Source organism: Anabrus simplex, chromosome X (assembly GCF_040414725.1).
Source record: "Anabrus simplex isolate iqAnaSimp1 chromosome X, ASM4041472v1, whole genome shotgun sequence".
Classification (NCBI taxonomy): domain Eukaryota; kingdom Metazoa; phylum Arthropoda; class Insecta; order Orthoptera; family Tettigoniidae; genus Anabrus; species Anabrus simplex.
In genome coordinates this window covers 221,090,339-221,112,040 of record NC_090279.1, presented here as the reverse complement: position 1 = coordinate 221,112,040, position 21,702 = coordinate 221,090,339, and the positions used below count along the sequence as shown (strand labels likewise).

Genomic DNA, 21,702 nt, shown 5'->3' with positions numbered 1-21,702 from the left:
CGTTTTCCTTTTTTTGCAAGTTTTCATTTGAGGGTTGTGGTTCTTCTGGCATTCATATAACTGTGCGGATGGGAGCTCTCAGCTCGAACGTGAAATGAAAATCGTTCACTCTTCTTTCCATCTGAGATTTCACAAGAGAGGAGGCGAGATCCAACACGAATTCTAACCTAGTTCTTGCAGGATTATCCTGGAAGGCATTGATAACATTCATGTCCAGGACCCTGTAGAAAATCGCCATGGGCCACCACCGTGTGTGCCATCCATTGCAATAAACCACACAGTTTTCATCCAAGACACCTTTGTTGCCGTTATAGTACATTGTAATTTCAGACTTATTAGTCTCATCACCAATTGCACTGTCATGGTGAATAGAAGATGCGAGAATCACAGCTTGCCTCTTCTTTGGGACTTATGATACCAAAGTAATGTCTCTGGTAAATCCAAATTGACATGATCCTACTTCTCTCGTCTTTGATGGCAAAAATGCCAGTGGAATTTCCAGTTTATTCTTTTTGAAAGTTCCTACGTATGTAAGTCTTTCAGACACTTCACAACTTCTATTGTACTAAACCAGTTGTCTGTAATAATACTTCTGTTAGATCCGTATAGGGGAGTACTGAGTCGAAGAACTGTTTGAGTAGGTTTTGAAAGATTATGTTTCTACACTAAGTGTTAACCCGTTCAAGTTCTTACCGCAGTAGATCTACCCATTGTAGAAATAATTGTTCCTAGCGTCAGTAAGGCACATCAGTTTTAGACCATACTTGCACGGGTTACTGGGCAGATACATCTTGAATCTACACCTCCCCCTGAAGCTGACCAGCATCTCATCAGTACACGCAGAGGATCCAACAGTTCCTGACAAATGTGTCAAATACCTGTCGTCAGGGTTGTCAAATCTAAGGTTTGAGAGAAGAGTTTCAAATCTGTTTTTACTCATCTATCAGCGGAATATTTTCCTCCTGGTACCATCTGTCGCGTTATGCTTTCATTATTGGATTTGAAAGCTGCAGAGTAAAATAACAAACCTATGAAGGCTTTCAACTCCATCATATCTACATTTCTCAAGTCTGTTTGTGATTTGCACTTGCTTTATTCTCTGGCGAGTTTTACATTCAACCCGAATGATACTTCCTCTTTGCTTATGCAATTCTACGATCTATTCCTAATAAACTAAGAGGTGTTATTGCATTAGTAATATCTATTGCAATTCTTCTTATCCTCCCTTTTACTGCAAATAATAAATTCCGTGGAATCCAATTTTACCCGAATCGTACAAAGAATATCATCCGTTATAAGAAGATTCCATACAGATACGGGATCATCTTCATTACCAATTTGAGTTGCACATCGTAAATCTGGGAGTCTCAAAATATTGTGTTTCAGTGTCCGAGAATGCTTAGGTGCTCAGGGTTTTGATGAACATTTATATTGATTTTACCCGTAATAATAACGAGGTTGAACTGCGTCACTACTACTTTCGTCGGAAGATTCACTGACACTATTTTCTTCTGTCCCATCGTTCACTGCACTATCACTTCCTCATGATTTTCACTATTTTCCAAGTCCGAATTATGATCACTATAAATAGCGATATTGTCTTCACACTGTGTCCATCACTAGAGTCCTCTTCAAGCCACTTCTGCACAACTTTAGTAAAGCCTTCACTTGTAACACATGTCCTGGAGGTATCCATAGCATTATTATTTGTGACACTAGTTCCTTCAGAAACCTTTTTCATGAAGTATCACTGAGATTGATCACTTCACACTCACTGATAAATAAAACGGCAAGATCCGCTTGCACGCGATGAACGATGACTGATCGCTGAGACAGTTAACATCCACTGATAACGTAAATACTGAGGTCCGTCTCACAAGCCGCACCCTGAACATCAATCACGACTGCGTGTAACCTTGAACTTGTTATGGTCATACTGCAGGGGAAGTTATTTTCAGAACCCAATGATAAGGTAGCTAGCAGCACAAGTTATGGCAACAGCGGAGTTTCCAGATATTTAAAGTCAACCATGCCGCAGCGGTCTTGGTACTTGAGGGTTGAGGAAGAGTTGGTCGTTTGACAGCTGTTTTCCTCTTTTCCTTACGTACTTCACAATGAATCGGCAGTAACAATGCGTTGTTTCTTCATCATGTGATTGTATTCGATGCCTTGCTGATAAAAAAAAGATGATATCCATGACTTTTCCAGCATTTGATTCAACCTTGGCCTTGCCTGGGTCGTAATGATGCAGCCACGTTTTGTCACATGTGATGACTTTAGTCAAGATACAGTGAGCTTTCTTTTCTTCTTTCATCACACGAAGCACCCACTGTGCAATAGATATTCATAATTGCTGCAGCCTCTGCAATCAATACAAGATGGTCTTTGAAGTTGAGGGCCAACCGGGTCAGTTTTGCGCTTCCTACAGTACAGTGGAACCTCGATTCTCCATTTTTCGAAGGACCATGAAAATAAAACATACAACACGGGAAAACAGAAAATCCGGGAATGAATGAAAACCAACAATTTGGTTAAACACCACAAAAATGAAATATGTATAATTGTAATCTTACAAATCTCCTAAACCAAACCAAACCAGACTATAGCCGCAATGGGACTTTGCCTGCCAAGCGACTGCTGCTCATCCCGAAGGCCTGCAGATTACGAGGTGACGCATGGTCAGTGTGACGAATCCTCTCGGCCGATATTCCTGGCTCTCTAGATCGGGGTGCCATCTCACCATTAGATAGCTCCTCAATTAAAGATAATCACGTAGGCTGAGTGGACCTGGAATAAAACTTATATCCAGGCCAAACTGCCTGACCTGGTTGGAATCGAACCCGGGCCCTCTGGATAAGAGGCAGGCATGTTAGATCGCGAAACCGCATTAATTACCGGTACGCGAGTTCAAAATCTCGATAATTTATATACAGTTTTACAGGGGAATCTTCGTCAGTTTCCCGTGAAAACTTCTTTCAGTTCAGTAACTTTGATTAGCCAAACTCTTTGAAAAATCTAATACCATGATGCCAAGTCAAACGACAATCGACCGCAAGTAGTTTTTAATTCTCTCATCTAATAAAAAGCACATTAGATACAAAAGCGCCCAACATGATGGCAAAATGCCTTCTTTTCCTAATCTTTCATTGTAATTTGGTCTCCGGTATACTGTTTGTAGGCAGTTTTTTGAAATCTTGTGCCTGTACCGCCGCCCCGTACATTAGGCCTACATCGACTTTGAAAGGTTATGTTGAACTCGAAAACATTGTTTCGAATGTAAGTATCGATTCTCAAAAGTTCTCAAATGCATTATATTCAATTCTGCCCGTCACTAATCCAATCAAATTGGAAAGATAAAAGAAATATCATCAAAACTTCAGAAATTACGGTTATTCGTGACCTTGAGATCATCTGGAAAGCGCGCTTGCTGCACATGTCAGTACGAGTTGGAAGTGATATAAACAATTTAAATGTAACGTGCGCAAATAAAAGGACTGTGGTTTTTGGTATTTTAACACGTTCAGTACCTGCTTCTTAGCGGGACACTTGAATGCATGGACCAGCCCTTTTCATGCCTGGCCCTCTTGATGTGCATCACTTAATACAATTTACAATTACTCGTAAACTATAAATGTTAGAAAAATGATACTTTGTGCTTACCTCTAGCAAATATTTAGGGTGTGATATCTGGTGTCACAGGTTTCAAAATACGTCTAATTTTATACAGCCTATCTTGTATTTTCGGCATAATGATTACTGTCACCGAAGTGAAGAAATGAAAGAATATGAAGGAAGTGTGTTCGGAACATTGTTTTAGAAAATATCGGAGTATTAAAAAACGGTCTTCAGTCCAGTACATTTTTATATCAGGATTTTGGACTAATCAGTTTCCACGATTGCATGATCGAATTCTTTGTGAAAGGCCGGGGCGCCGCACTTATCACTTGACTCGCGTATAGATTGGTCTGCTCTCACACATACTGATAAAATTCGTCATTCATGAAAATACTCACGTAACTCAAAATATCCTGCTTATTTTCTATTTGAACGTTTATACTTGAATTCTCTGTAAATGGTGGAGCGGGTGGACAATAACTAGGATGATATGTATCAGGCATTTCACTTTTCTCTATAGGCCTATCGGAATTTCCTCGTCACTCTCACTATCTGAGTCTATTTCATGAATAAGTTCATCACCAGAATAATCATTGTGAACAACATCTAATAATTAATCTTCCGTAAGAAACTTTGTTTTCTAATCCATTATACTACATTCGCTAAGAACAACACGCACTGCATTGGAATCTCAAGTACCGACTTGACGCACGAGGAAGTGCTGAGATATTCCCGCTAAAACAGCTAAGATAAACATGAGCCCACTCAACGCGAGGGTCAACCAACTTCCTGCTACAACCAGTAATGCTGACTAAGGTATAAGAATGCATAGATGACGAATATAAACAGCATTTCTTCCCGCGGACCATTAAACGTCTTACGCCGTCCACGGTCCGCAATGAGTTAACACGTAAACGTAAAATTCCCAGTCTTACATTAGGACTTTGACTTTCAAGCAACATCTTTCAAATGTAGCTGCTAAAGTAAAAACTAGAAATAATATTCTTCAGAAACTTGCTGGTACATCATGGGGAGCCAATACTCATGTTCTAAGATCAACAGCATTAGCCTTGTCATATTCTGTTGCTGAATACTGCTGCCCCTCTTGGATCAATAGTGTTCACACATAGAAGATCGATGTACAACTCAATCAGGCAATGCGCATAATCTCGGGTTGCATTCGGAGCACGAACACACTATGGCTTCCTGTTCTCAGCAATATTGCACCTCCAGCCCTAAGGCAATCAGAAGCTCTACTAAAGGTTTGGAAGAACATTAAGCAGAACCCCCAACTACCCATCCATCAAGATATTACGCACACTGAACATCAACGACTGAAATCTAGGAAACCACCCTGGCGTACAGCAATAGATCTTGAAAGAACCTCTTTTCATGTTAACAGTTCATGGAAAGCCCAGTGGGATCAGTCTTCGGTAGTGAACAAACATCTGGTTGAGAATCCTTCTAAAGGAGTACAAGAATTTGATCTTCCAAGACAACAGTAGAGAATCATCAATCAGATAAGAACTGGACAAAGCAGATGTGGTTATCTGTTGTGCAAATGGGGTTGGAATAGGTCTGCAGATTGTGATTGTGGTGTTTCTTCTCAGTCAATCCACCACATTGTTTCTGACTGCCCAATTCCAGCTTTCAAAGGAACGCTGATGGACATTCACCGCACATCAGATGAAGCAGTTGATTGGGTCAAAATGCTAGACCTAGAGTTATAGTATTGTACGGACTTGTGACTACGCACATTTACCCTGAACTATATACGTGTGTGTACATAGATTCATCATACGATAAATAAATAAATAAATATATAAATAATTAGGACCTAAACAGTAATAGGCAATCCCAAGACCTCCCGTAGCTTTCCTTTTTAATGTAAGGTGCAACATCTGTTCTGGTCTCGCTAACATAATCCATAATATTAAAATACTAAATTTGTGTTAAGAAGGAGCAGTTTCGATTCCTGCCTGAAAGCCAAGTTACTCTACAGTGTCCGGAGGAAAGTGCCAAAAACCTGTTCGGCAGTACGATCGGAAAAATGTAAACATATAAACATCTAACCCAGGACATAATGTGGACATTTTAACACATTGCGGACCGGTCCCGAGAAAACTCGTGTTTGCCTAGCCGAGCGTTGCGGACCGGTCCCGAGTTATCTCGTATTAGCAGCAGACTGAACTTTAGTGCTATCTTTTGAGATATACGGGAACTATTTGGAGGTCAGGGGTGATAGAACTCTGTTATGTATGGTTCTACACAATCAATAGTCGCATTTCTTTTCGAGTATTCTTCATATCATAGATTTTCTTTGCATTTCCTGACAACATGTTTACAAAGTTCGTAGAGCCATGCAAGATGGCAGCGCCCAGGGATCGCACGTGTTTAGACAAAGATTAAATTATTCGCGAATTATGTGCTGATACAGGCTCCGAATATCTAAGTGATGCTGAATATTTAGAGTTCGATGATGAAATATCTTCTAACGGAAATGTTTCAAGTGATGACGATGATATAGTCTTATCTTCAAGGTGTGAAACATTCGTAGCGCAGAACGAGTCTGATAATTGTGTTCCGGGTGTAAATATTCTAAATATTGGAAAGAATGTAGTGTTTTCTGACAACTGGGTTATGGGCAACAGTGAACCTAGGCTATAGGATTTTGAAGGTGCTGCTGGTATAAAGGTATGGTCTAATGAATCTGGAAACATAGGACAAGTAGCAGGACTTATGATTGGTGAGGAATATTTTCAGTATGTAGCTGAAAAGACAAACTTATACTATGAGCAGAATTCACATTCTTATAACGTATCCCCTAAAACACTAAAGTGGACTAATGTCACTAGCAGGGAAATTAAAAAAATTTTGCTCTGTGTATATTGATAGGGCAGGTGAAGAAATCATGTCTGGAAGATAACTGGCCAACCGATCCCCTAATTGAAAAACCCATATTTCCGAAAACTATGAGTTGAAATAGATTTCAAAAAATACCCTGCATTTCAACATCTATTCAGGAAGGCCACTAGAAACATCCGCAGTAGTCCTTCAAAAGCTAGTGAAGTTCTGCATGCACTCCAGCTTAGAGGTAGTTAGAAAGTGGCCGGGAACAGGGCTGTGCATGGGGTGAAGTGCACCCGGTCCGCAATGTGTTAAAAGTGCGAACATTTGACGAAACTCGTTCCGTCTCCAAACAGAGCTGTCGAAATGCGCCGTGTCTCCTTACACTTGTTGTGGCCACTCTCTGCTTTATGATTTTCCGAGATTCTCTAAACAATACCACCTGAATGCGATGCTAAGATAGTCCCTTATGCTTGTTCACCGCCGACCGCTTTTCCAGTACCGGTACAGTACTTGCTCTAATATTGCAATATGGGGCGTTGACACCAAGATCCATAAGTACTGGTATGCCATAGCCGTCCTTTCGTAAGATACAGTTTATTAAGAAACTATTGATCGAGGATTTAGCGTTGATGGGACTGGAATTTCTGGACGGTTGATCCGGGAAATCGTTCCTTCGAGGAACGGTTAATGCAGGATTTTTACAACGTGATTTAATTATGATGCTCGTGGGACCACGTAATTTGAACGCATATTCCAGGAATACGTAGTTTCCGGGAACGGATAATCAAGGTTCCACTGTATATTGTTTATGCCTCTCAAAGACCAGTGTTTTTCCCATGGCTTGCTGCAACATTTCCACTGTAATTGAAATGTGCTGCTGCAACTCAAGGTCCATGCCGGATGCAGTCAACACTTTGATGACATTACCACCATCATCATCATCATCATCAATGTCCCACTCCAGTCGCCCGGGTGTGGTTGATGACATTACCATTGGGCATAAAATTGCTTCTTTCAGTACTATCATTTTGCCCTAGTTTAAGAACTTACACCAGGCGAGTTGGCCGTGCGGTTAGGGATGCGAACCTATGAGCCTGCATCCAAGAGACTTGGGTTCGAACTCCACTGTCGGCAGCCCTGAAGATGGTTTTTCATGGTTTCCCATTTTCATACCAACAAATGCTGGGGCTGTACCTTAATTAAGGCCACAGCCACTTCTTTCCCATTCCTAGGCCTTTCCTATCTCATCGTCGCTATAAGGCCTATCTGTGTCAGTGCGACGTAAAACAAATAGAAAAAAAAAATTAAAGAACTTATTTCCAAACTGGCGTAAATCCAAAATTGATCATTTTTCATTTTTTGCTTTCATAAAATAAGTTTTGTCATCGTACAGCGAAGGTTTGTCTCAATATGCCATATATTCCATGTTAATAGAGATCTGAAAACTACGTGACGTAACTCCAACGTGTATTTATTTCCAGTTAGGGCCGGTTCTACCATGTGCTGGTAAAGTGGCTGGCAGCTGCCCGGGAGGTAAACTACCTGGGGGTGTAAATCGGCTGGTACTTTGGCTTGCGTGCAACCACCTCCGCGCAAGCGCTAGGTAGCTACCCGGAGCTAGACACCGATATAGGAAGTTGGCTAGACTGATTATCAGCGACTTCTCGCTTGCGAGTGTGGTGCTATCTATTGTCAGGTGTATGAAAGTCGTTTCGATTGTCTTATTTTCCTGTGCTTGCATCTACTGATTATCACCAAAAAGCCTAATAAGGGGAGTCTTAATAGTTATGGACAACAATTTATATCAAGCTTTCGTGATTTTAATCTATGAGCTTCAGTATCAATACCTAATTGGGATTAAAATCTCGAGATTACATTTTCTTACCCTAGTTATAACCTGTTATGTAAAGCAGCGTTTTTGAAAAGTATTCTTGTAGTAGATTGGTCAAGTTGCTCGCTCCATAATAGAAGTTACTCAGGTTTTCATCGTATTTCTAATTTACATTTAAAAATTTATTTTCGTTCCCTGCCGTTGTTCTTAACTCTCTTTTACGCGCTTCCATATACGTATGTACACATACATCTTCCTTACGGACTCATTGCCTTTGAGCATTCTATCTGCAGGCTTCTGTGAATTGATTAAGTATCTCCACAATGCTCTATTTGCAACTAGCTCTGTGACCTTGTTAAGTTCCACATGCTTCCATTTATTGATAATGCATTTCATTCTAATCTTTAACTTTATGAAGATAAAGTTGGAAGGTACTGTAAATGTAAAGAACAGGAGACAAGAGCTTGATATAGCATCAAATAAAAGTGAATTCGAGAGGTGTGTAAATAGTATCTTAAAGATAAGTTGATGTGAAGGGATTATACCGCCATCTTGACCCACGATGACTTGGCTATGAACATGGACATTCTATGGTTTTCGATTTGGACAGTTATTAGTAGGATGTGTACCTGATCTTGTTATATTTTGTTATGTTTATTATATTTTATTATGAAAGTTTACGTTTGTTAAATAGTCTGTTGACAGTGCAAGTGAAATTTGCTCAGTGCAGCTGTATCTTGTGCTTCGTGAATAAATAAATAAATAAATAAATAAATAAATAAATAAATATATTATTAACAAAAGAACGTATGAAAATAGGCATACAGATTAACACAACGCTAATAATGGAAAAAAAAAAAAGAATCGTCGTAATGAAGACTCAAACCTGCATACCTCGTATTACGAAGCAATCGTGGTAGCCATTACGCTACGACAACACTTATGACATCTGGGATACATACACTAAGTTATACCTCGTGTCTGAAAACTGAAAAAGTAGAAAATTAAAGTCCATATGAAATGATTTCCAAATAGATTAGATTTTATATCCTTTTAAAGTTTCTTTACGAAAGCTTGACGTATAAAATGCGTTCCCTACGCTACCGATGCGAGAGGCTGGTGTGACCGTTACAACTCAAGGGAAGCATTAATTTTCAAAATCCTGCAATACAATATCGATCACTGTTACAGTATCATGGTTTTTTTCAGTATACTAAGATAATTTATTTATTTATTTTATTATTTATTTATTTATTTAATACATGTGCCACCAACAGAGACACGCTCCAATTATAGGTGGCTTTTACAAATTATTTAAACAAATAACATAGAAATACCAAAAAGAAGAAAATGTGAAAACGCTATGTAAATGAGATGACAATGCTCTGTATGAAACAATATATCATATACAGAAGCCTGATAATAAATCAAACAAAAAAATTGTAACAAAATCATGTAAATATTATACATATAAACAAATCACTTCGACGAGAAAAATTCTTTTAATATATTTACATATGTGTCATATTCATAAGCAAAGTCAAGATCTATATGATACTTATTAATTAAGTTATTGTATGTTTCACACATATTGATAAACGGAGAGTTCTTAAAAAATACAGTTTTGGAGACTGGAAATTGCCGAAATCTTAAATTTCCTTTTCTAACATTAGAGCATAACTCGTGAAGCGAACTGTTATCGTCAGTTAATGCATTAACCATCTTATAGAGATAAATTTGTTGAGCTATTACACGCCTACTGGCTAGCGATACATATTTAAATTCATTCAACAAAAATCCATATGAAACATAATTTCTAAAGGGGAATTATATTTTTTATAATAAATATATCTTAAAAAGCGTTTCTGCACCCTTCCAATTTGATTTTGATAAGATTTATAACATGGATACCAAATTACATATGAATACTCAAGTTCTGACCGGACAATACTATTGAATAATAAGGTTAGTGCATACGTGTTAGAAAAATCTCTTGAATTTCTAATTATAAAACCCAATTTCTTAGAGGAATCATTAACCATTGTATTAATATGCTCCTTGAAAGATAAATTTCTTGTAACAATTACTCCTAAGTCATTAACAGAGTGAACAACTTTGAGTTCTTCATTATTAATTTTTATTTATAATTCAATGTATTTTTCTTATTTGAAATCTGAAGGAAACAGCATTTATTTATATTAAGTTGCAAACAGTTTTCAATACTCCATGTGTGTAAGTAATCCAAATCATATTGTAATTTCAACATATCATCAACATATTTTATCTCTTTATAAAGTTTGACATCATCAGCATATAATAAACACTGAGAAAACCTAATTCTAGTGGGCATATCATTAATATATAAAATAAAGAATAAAGGGCCAAGGTTAGACCCTTGTGGTACACCAGAAGTAACATTGTATGCGAAAGACTCATGTTGATGATAGTAAACATATTGTTTCCGTGCACTAAGATAAGATGCAAGCAGTTTTAACCAAGGAGGGGTCAGACCAAAGCATGACAATTTTTTCATTAAAATGCCGTGATCTAATTTGTCGAAGGCTTTGGAAAAATCTGTGTATATTACATCGACCTGTCCTTGATTATTCAAAACGGCATACGCATATTGTATAAATTTTAATAGATTAGTCGTAGTTGATCTACCTGGCATAAAACCATGCTGATTGATATGTATACCGACCCTCACATGATTAAATATACGCGTGGACATTATTTGCTCAAATACTTTAGCCGGTGCACACAAAATACAAACAGGGCGATAGTTTTCAATATTTTTACTGTCCCCACATTTAAAAACTGGACACACTTTCGCTATCTTCCATACTTTTGGAAAGGTTTGCGTTTTTACCACAATGTTATATAAGGCTCGTAAGGGAAAATCCAACACATTAGAACATGCTTTCAGTACGTACGGCGGTATTCCATCAACACCACATGACCTTTTAGGTTTTAATTTTTTAATAGCTAACAAATATTCCTTTTCATCCACTAATTCTAAAGATAATGGATAATTAACATATACATCAGATGAATCAGGAATATCATAGGTTGGTGGAGGTTTCGAATATACCGATCCAAAAAAGGTTGCAAAGCCATCAGCTATACTTTTATTATTATTAAGTAAGATATTGTTAAACTTCATGCCCTGTTGCAGACCCTCCTTGGTATTTCTTTTGCATTTCATATAGCTCCAGAACTGATTAACATTACTTTTGATATTCTCTTCAAGTCTAGAAATATAATTCTTATACGCTTTACTGATCATATGTTTCGTTTCTCTCCTTAACTGGTTAAATATTACCCTACTATACTCTGAATGTTTTCTTCAGTTTCATGTTATTTATTATGTCTTTAGTAAACCATGGAGGATACTTTTTCTTTGTGTGAAAATTCTTCATTGGTACCGTTTCACAAAATACAGAGTGTACCTGAGCATAAAAATACTCAACAGCCTGGTCAGCGTCTGTAAATTCTACAATCCTAGACCAATCCATTCGCTTGAACATTTTATACATTTGAAAGAAATTAGCCCTTCTAAAGTCAAATAACTGCTTAGGTTGTTCAGGTTGTTGTGAAACATGGCTACACTCTCTGTTTAATAGTAGCGTGACTGCAATTGCAGGATGATAACTATCCTCCTTAATTAAGGGGCACTCATCTCTATATACTGTTAATGTGTTAACATTCGTAATAATAAGATCAAGTGTATTTCCATTTGCATTAAGAATATTATTGACCAAGTGCAACTGATAGAGTGATGTAAACTCAGCTAAGGATCTATATGCAGGTCCAAAATTTACAAGATTACTTTGCTCACCAGTAATTAATGGCAAATTAAAGTCACCAGCTATAATAAGATCTAAATTGGAGAGGTCCTTATTAACTTCAAACAATCTATAGAAGTCTAAATATGCTTCCAATTTGGTTGCAGGTGGAAAATACACTGACATTATTACATAACTGTGACCATTAACTATAATTTTTACACAAACTGCTTCAGTATCACCAAAATCTAACGTTATTTGTCTTGATACTATAGAACCTTTAACAGCTATTAATGCGCCTCCTCCTTTCCTTGTACCTCCACGATCTTTTCTATACACATTAAAATCCCTACTAAACAGTTCGCTGTTAGCAACATGAGATTGTAACCATGTTTCCGTAATCGACAGAATATCGTATTCTGATTCACTATTGTGTTAACATAAAACTCCGAAATTTTAGTGTTTAACCCTCTTACATTCTGGTAGTAAATATTAATTGCATTAATTGCATTAAAAATCATTTTTCTCAAAACACAAAAGTTTCACAGTCTCATTTAATCCATTCACATCGTCCAGGGGTTTTAGATTAAACACCTGCCGATCACCCTCTCTTTTTCGGAGTTTAATGTTACCTCCATGATCTACCCATAGAAAAGCATAATTTCTCTCCTCCTTAATTTTTCGAGCTTGGCCAAGGACCTTTCTTCGTAGGGACGTCAAACTGTGGTTTATATACACCGTCTCATACTCAGAAAATCCGAGATGAGACGCATTTAAATCCCTTTTAACCTTGCGTTTTTGAATGAGTTAATTCTTGACACTACGGTGTACAAACTTCACTACAATGGCACCTGAAGCTTGATGCAATTGCCTCTTCAACCTATGACATGCATCAATCGATTCATTCTTGATCTCCACATTTAATACTCGACCTACATGCTTAACAATTTCATAAACATCCTCATTAACTCGTTCAGGTATGCCTAAAATTTCAACTGTGTTACGACGACCATACTGATCAAGTTCATCTAACTGTATTTGTGTGTCTTTTAGTTGCTTCTTAAGATTTAAATTTTCTTCTCAATTTTTCCATTTTCTCCATGCACTGATTTATTACTTCCGACTGCTTTTTAATGAATGTTGCATTCTCATCCAATTTTACGTGAGCTAACTCCAAACTTTTGCTTAACTCTCGCTCAGCCTCTATACTTGATTTCTAACCTCTGCAATTTCCTTCTTCAACTCAAGTAAGAGCTGATAGAAGTCCGCCAATAGATGGTGCTGTTGCTAGTTCCAAGCCATGTACACTATTTCGTCTTTCCTTTTCACAATGAGCACACCTCCAAACTTGATTTTCAGATTTCAAGAAATTTAATTCAACGTCTCCTACATTAACACATTTGCAATGGAACCAACCTTGACAGTTACTGCACTGAATCTTAGAATTTATATCTTGCCTAGAAACAGCCTTCTGACATGCTACACAAGAGCTCATGGTGGCGAAGAATGGTATCACGGTCGATATAAGAATCGATTGTGTAAGTTGACGGTAACTGCTCTTCACTACTCTTTGGAAATATGTTCAAGTTGGTAGCACTTCACCTCAATGTTTACATTAACAGATTCTTCCTCAAATAACTTAAACTTGGCTCGTAATACATCACTAATTAAGATCTAATCAATTCTTCAAACCTTAGTAATCCAGAGGCACACGGTTTCACTTCGTTATTCAAGCTACGTACAACCAAAATCACAAGATATTGAGGAGCACTACCGTCCTCAGCCATGTTGAATAATAAGTTGTATGTCACCAGAAATACAGCTAATAATCTTCAACTCTCAAAACTTGCCCGGCAGGTAAAGTCTTATCGGGCCCTCGAAGTGGCCGATAAATTACGCGCCGGGTAACTACGGTTTATGCTGCCGATAGCGCTACCTGGAAGGGGTCGAACGGAAACATCCTTTTACGCGGAGGGCAAGTTACGCGCTACTTTACCAGTAGGTGGTAGAACCGGCCCTTAGTCTTACGTGTTTTGACCAATCCGCAGACTCTGAGTATTACATTATTTTCGGAGAAGTTGACACTGTACATGTTCTCAACAGGGAAAACCCCAGCTAGGGAACATATTAAATCAAAACTTGATTTTATACCTCAGAGTTGAAATTTATTCAAGTAAGTGCAAACCAAATGTTCTGCAATCCACATTTTCACATTTGTTGAAGAGGGGTAAATAGGGTCATCTGTCAAGTCCTGACAAGAATAGCTAGACCACCCAGTGAAACAGGAGAAGATAAAATAAATAAATTTGACAGAACAGAGGACCTATAAACATGTGATTGCACTCTAGTTGGCAGTATTCATAATGATGGCGATGATTGAAGACAATCTAATTTACTCGTGTTTTGAACATTATTTTAAGATGTATTTTGTTCATGTAAGGTTAACATTGTTGTCTTTAAACCATTTAAATATTCATAAATGTCACTCGAAACATATTTCAAAATGACCTGACTCCAACTTTCATGAGATAATTACCAGCATTTCCATCGATAAGAGATTTTTAAAACACAGTGTCAGGGTGTGTTTAGAAGTAATTATATTCATAATCATATTTGAATTTAATTATAAGAAAATAAAAAATAATGATTTATTTAGTTTTGCTTTTCATTTATTTATGTCTTCAGTCTCAAATGCTAAATTGAGAAGTCGTTCAACGTTTGAAATTCTTCTTTAGTTCAATAATACTTTTGACTGAAAAGTAGAATATTTGAAACTTGACTGAGCAGAACTCAGGCACAGCCTACGTATAAACTAATACTGTTTCTGATGTTTGACAAGTGTTACGGTACTTTTGGGAGAATTCCACCTTTACGGTTGTCCTCAAAGTACCGTAACACTTGTTAAGATCGATAGTTCGGGCATAATAGTGAAATTCATTTCTGATGTTTGAACTCTTTTGTAGTGGTTCAAAACTCATGCAAAAAATTTGACTTTCAGTTTGCTGTCACTTATATGTACATTTCTGATTATGTATCCCTTTATTTTTGCTTCAGCTCATTTTAACTTCTCAGTAAACTCAAATCATAATGCCGGGCTGAGTGGCTCAGATGGTTGAGGCGCTGGTCTTCTGACCCCACCTTGGAAGATTTGATCCCGGCTCAGTCTGGTGGTATTTGAAGGTGCTCAAATACATCAGCCTCGTGTCGGTAGATTTACTGGCACGTAAAAATACTCCTGCAGGACTAAATTCCGGCACCTTGGCGTCTTCGAAATAGGGGGACGTAAAACAAATAACATTATTATCAAATCATAATGTAGATTTCTTGTGTTTACTTCAAATTTCACAGCCACCAGTCCCAGATGTTCCAAATTGTATCCCTCCCAGAACTTTCACAGAAGAGGAGCTGGAGCATAAAGGGAAAAAAATTATAATTGTGGATTTCCATCTCGCAAAATAATGTTAATAAATTCACTAATTAAATTCTTGTATTACTTGTTATGAGGAGCCCCGGTGGTGTAGGGGTTGCGTGCCTGCCTCTTACCATCCAAGCTACCGGACAGCTGTTAAAAAACACGTACACCATGGCTGTTGTCCCAAATCCACTAACTCACGGTGGCTGTAAAACTTTGGAGATCCGTACATTGGCTGAGATCAAATGTGCTGAAATGTTGTGTTTAGCCTATCCTGTGCTGGGAGGTCTGACAATTGTTCATCCGTATATCTTGAATTACCAAGCTGTTGGTATTATTGGCCCACTACAATCTTATTTCACATTAACTGAAATAGCTTCGCTCATTTCATAAACATACTCGTGTCTTAATTATTGCCATTATAGGCGAGTTGCATACGACTGTTTATACTCGACGATAATTATAACTCTATTTTCTTAATATTCATAAATTTCTTTTGAGATGTCACTTGGCAGTTGAGTTTACTGAACAGAGCTGAAACTTGAACTACTGTATAATGAGCCTCATTAAGATTCAGTTTTCCGGCATATAATATTTATATTTTGGCATCGTCGAGCATAAATACAGTTTTAACATTGGCTAGAAAACAATTGTAAAAATAGTAGAATCCAAGACTGCAAACATTCTTCTGTTGTTAGTTGTGTGCTTTTCATGATGACTACGAGGGGCACAGCAAACAGAAAAAGTCATGTGGAAGGGTTTTTTCACAGAGAATTGTCATTCATTCCGTAGGGAAAACGGTAAACAAGGGGCTGTATGAGTACAGGTCAGAGCTGTGCTGTGTTACTGGCCTGACAGTTCAACATTCCACCTAGACATGTGATTTGTACTTCTTTCCAAGGAAGCACACACATCTGAAGGGATGTAAAATGAGGCAGAAACAGTATTATGGGAGATTGAATGATACGGCTGGCAGAGGTTTATCCATCAATGTTTGAAGTTAATTCTTAATGCATAAAGTTGTATAAGAACACTAAATAATTATTTTGCAGATCCAGAAGAGTGTGATCCTGAACCAGAACAAGAGGAGTCGGACCCAAACGCTGGCCGTTTTGTGAGATACCAGTTCACTCCACAGTTTCTGAAGCTGAAGACTGTTGGTGCTACGTAAGACCTACTCTAAACAGCTACAGTAGAAGTCCGTTATAGCGAGAATTCATAACAGCGAAAAATTTACTCGCTAGTGCGGATTGTCGTTATATCCGATTTTTAAAGTTAAAGTCGGGAAAACCCCCATACACATTAAAATGGATATGAAACAGCAGTCGGTTTGTTCAAAACTTGAGTTTCCGTGGATGATGCCCACACTACAGTTTACTTGTTTGTTATTTTTCGAAATCCGATACTATGTGAAAGTGTATGTTTAATTTCATTCTGCAAAAAATATAATACCATATTTCTCCAAATCCAAGGCAACCCCCACTTTTTCCTTCAAAAAATTTAAATAATTAAGCTTAAAATGTGCTTTGTAAAATCATATGATGCCTTTGTTGTACAGTAAGCATTTTTAGACGCCGAATATTAGCTTTCGTTATGCCGTATTTTTTTGCAGCTGCACAATTATTCTGTATTTCCGCGGGTTTAATGACCGTTAACTTAAAATTGGCATCATAATACCAAAGAGAACCCGTTGAAAATATGCCGGCACTACCTATTCCATTTATAATTTTATAATTCCACCAATACAATACAATCTAAATTTTCACAAGTTGATACTGTGACAATACGGGATCTAATATGAAATTTATAACGTGCAATCTCTTTAATACGACGATCCATCAGGAAAATATTCTTGCTGTGTATAAAATTGTTACTTTTACTCAGCGTCAGATATAATCGGCTACCACTGCACGCACGTCTCGCTTGCCGGGTTCGACCAACTTCAGCGGCTAGCGATATGTAGGCCTAATTGCGGACGTTGGAGGTCAATGAACGAGTTTATTGCACCGTGGTATGCCCATTCCGCCCTTGCATTTTTCGTGCACAAAACTCACAATTTCATCTTTGACTTCTTTAAAGTGTCCTTGTTGTGGACCACTGAATGCATTTTTTGTACAGTACGCATATTTTCTAGTTATCTCTGTCTTAATAATACCGATATAAATGGTCTGTCATTGGACAGATGTTTCAGGTTCCCTATGGAAATCAACATCTGTATTATCTTTGTCTTCACGGTAACATCGAATATTGGCTTTAGTTAGGCCTATACCATATTTTCTTGCGGCTGCACAATTATTCTACGTATTCGAATGTTTAATAACCATTAACTTAAAAGTGGCATCATAATATGGACAAGAACCTGTTGAAAATTTGCTGGCTATACCTGCCACGTATCAAATCAAATCAAAATCTCATTTGCAAATGAGGTGTCTACCTCGGTGGCAAATGGTACACTAAAATACATTATTGTCAAGCACTAAATATTAAATTAACAAAAGAAAAAAATTTTCCTATAATACAATATTATACAATTTACGCTAACATTTTTTCTATTAAACACACAGCTCATCCTTAATAAATTTACATTGTTTACAAAATTCTACTTATAATATATCCTGTACTACTTACAAATATAGTCAACTCATATACAGTATGTGGAATTACTTCAAATGATACTGTACAACTGGTATAAGATTAAACTTTACATTGCATTTATTTACTTTTTTTTTTTTTTACCCATTCTGGAACCTAAGTAGCATATCGACCTGCTGCGTCTTAACCAGATCCCCTTTTGCCACTACTTTTCAGAGTTTCTGAAGGGTCTTCATAGCTACCGTAGCGGTCCCAAGGCCCTCAAAGTCCCCACTGTACTTCACCCCTACAGGCAGTCCCCTACTTTGGCTGTCCAAATTCCTTAGACCTGGGGATGGAATTAATTTAATCACACACATTTTTTATTTACATTAACCTGCACTGGTCGAATGCCCTCTAACACTTCATTATTTTCTCTGTTGCTGTTTATTCTCTTCTTGAATATCTGTACAGATTTTGGGAAAGGATCAAACACTACCCCTGGTAAACTGTTCCACTCCTTTACACCCTTCCCAATGAATGAAAATTTACCCCAATTGCTTCGGCTAAAATTCCTTCTAATTTTATATTTGTGGTCAGTCCTGCCGATATAATTATTTTCCAATTGAAGCCTCTCACGGATTTCTCCCCATGCTTCTTCTCTTGTATAGGCTCTATCTTCACAATACGGACTATCCATCACGAAAGTATTGCTGTCTATTAAAATTTTCCTAAGTGTCATGTACAATAGAACTCTGCCACCGAGTAGGTAACCATGGCATTTCTAAGAATTTGAAGGCTGGCATTTTAGGGTGACATTCTGCAGTTTTGAGAAATATTTTTGTAGAGGCTAATAGAATGTCCTCTCTTCATTATTTCTCGAGATCCAGTGACGTTACACGGAGGCACTGTACAACCGGTTGCTGCGGCTGGCGATGTATAATAAAGACTACTATCAATTGTCAATACGGACCGTAATGAAATTCATAACTTATGTACAATAAAGAGGCGGTTTGTTATTGTCATCGAGGTTTGTGTGTGGCCGTGCGAGGGAGGGTGAATAGAAGCAGCATGATTAACGTAGTTGCCAGTGGTGTTTGGTACTGTTAGGCCGCAAATGCAAGACAACCCTTGATTTTTTGCGTGAGATTATGAGAAAAAATGTCTTATTGGATTCGGAGAAATACAGTATCACTCCCGAAGCTTCTGTGGTAAACATTTGAGTTTTTTTTCTTCAAACGGCGTTACCTAACCTAACCTATACTGTATGTATCATGAAAACATATTTCAAACGCATGTAGAGAAATTATAACTTCCTCACTGAAACTTTACATGGGAATAGCCTTTCCGAAATTTAACTAGACGCGATAAAGTATGAACTATTTTCAGTGTCCGACTCGTTAGCTGAATGGTCAGCATACTGGCCTTTGGTTCAGAGGGTTCCGGGTTTGATTCCCGGTCAGGTTGGGGATTTTAACCTTCATTGGTTACTTCCATTGGCCCGGGGGCTGGGTGTTTGTGCTGTCCCCAACTGCTATCGGCCTCATTATTTACGCATTTATTACAAAATCATGTTATTCTCTTTCATTTCGAATTTTCTTTAGAGAACACCAGTCGACAGATATTACTAATAGACTCCAGCATCGCCTTCGAATGTCGACGAGAGTGTTCGCAAATGCACATAGCGAGTAAACTATACCGTGCTGAATTTTGTGGCAAACGTTTCAGTTTTCTTATTCAAACAGTGACACCTATCCGAACTTAACCGTACTATATGTATGATGAAAACATACTTCATGCGCCAGTAGAGGAATGATAACCTTCTCGTTATAAATTTACATGATAATAGCCTTTCCATAATTTAACCAGGCGTGAGAAAATATGAACTAACCTCTGAAATCAATTATGCACTCTACCATATCTTGAGATGTATCCCATTTTTACTAAATTGCAGTATTTAGCATTAAAATTAAGCGAGCGTTTAGTCAGCCTTTACTTTTAACGAATTAACAACTGTTATCAGACACGTTATTTACGCATACGAAAAGATATTCTTTCATTTCGAATTTTCTTTATGGAACAGCAGTCGACGGGTATTACTAATTGACTCCGACGTCGCCTTCGAATGTCGATGGGAGAACTGGCTAGTGGACATAGTGAGGAAACTATACCGAAGGTGATCGATCGCATGCAACATAATCGCTGGGGTGCATAAATATTGGCAACTGAAACAATCGTGCGCACTTAAGCACTTGTAATAACATATGCGTCAGTGATAGGACTCTCGCTGTAAGCGAAGGATGATACATGGTTTAATATAGGAATTTTGAAGGGACAGACAAAAATTGTCATTACAGCGGGGTTTTCATAAAATGCCATACTCGCTATAGCGCACTTCTACTGTAGTTTAATTTTTAAATTAAGAGCTAGTCAGTGAGCTGTCATACTGTGGTATGTTTGATTACGACGAGGACCTTCTTGTTAATTTGCTTCATCATTCAACTTATTTACTAGTATCATCTTTACTCCTCAGAACTTGTAAGATATAACAGGTCAGTACTGATGTCCCTCGTCACAGTTTCAGTCTGTAAACATGTAAACACAAGCCTGTAAATGTGTAGTGTGTACGTTTACTTCTTGAGATTGGCTTGAACTTCGCTCTTACATTATTATCTTCACTTTTACTTCCTCTGTACAGTTTATTCCACAAGATTTTCTGGTTCATCTGCACATTTCTATTTTTACAATTTGATAAGCCACTTGTAACACATGCCTTTGCTGGCAGGACCTAGTGTTTACAGTGCACTATGTCTTCTGGTATAGGCTAGAGCAATTTTGTTACTTTCATTGATCTGTCTCTGTCTTATCCTTGGCTTTGACAATATGAAAGTGACTGAGGTATGAACGATGCTAGTAATGCCAATCCTTATGCAGCCAGTCCCTGCTATGAATGGTGTGAAAATGTTGCTCATAGGGTCAGTTGGTGTATGCATTTCGGTGGGCTTGGCAGACTGATATGTAATAGCAACTCTGGCTCGGTGAGGAAAGCAACGGGAAACTACCTCTCTCCTTATTTCCCTAGTACGCCTCTTCAGTGATGCCTAGGCCATCTATGACAGCTGATGGCAGAGCTGTTGAGGATCCCACCAGCGGTATCGCTGACGGACTGAACATACATACGTGTAACGAGGCGGTCATCAGCAACCCCCTCTCATTTTAAAACATACATAATCTAATTTACGTATTTTCTTCAAGTAGTTTTACGGTGCTGGGTGATAGCAGGAAAATCACCCTTTTCAAGTGTTTAACTCTGCTAGACTCTCATCTGAGAGATATTGAACCAACCAACACTGGAATGGTTTTACATCATTGCAAGGATAACTATAGTTCCAATGTCTTCACATTTTGTAGTATGAAAAGGATAAGAAAGGAAAAAGTACTACATAATAATTTAATAAGAATCTATGTTATAATAAATATAATGATAGTTATGTCTTCACTTTTTTGTAAGTAGATCCATATAATCTAAAATGATCAGCCCTCAATATAGGTCTTGTTTTAGAACATTCTGTCATGTTTGGGGATATGTCATAGAAAGAAAGAGATCCACGTTATCAATACTAAATTTATTAATGTTT

At 37.7% G+C, this 21,702-nt stretch overlaps 1 protein-coding gene across 2 annotated transcripts in view; it reads left to right on the top strand.

Annotated features, from left to right (window-relative positions):
- The window catches only part of unc-119 (unc-119 lipid binding chaperone), a 49,943-nt gene that overhangs the window by 8,797 nt on the left and 19,444 nt on the right, over positions 1-21,702 (top strand). For both annotated transcript variants that reach the window (XM_067159092.2, XM_067159091.2), the window contains exon 4: positions 16,546-16,660. In XM_067159092.2, the coding sequence (XP_067015193.1) occupies positions 16,546-16,660 (115 nt within the window). The remainder of the gene's footprint in view (positions 1-16,545; positions 16,661-21,702) is intronic.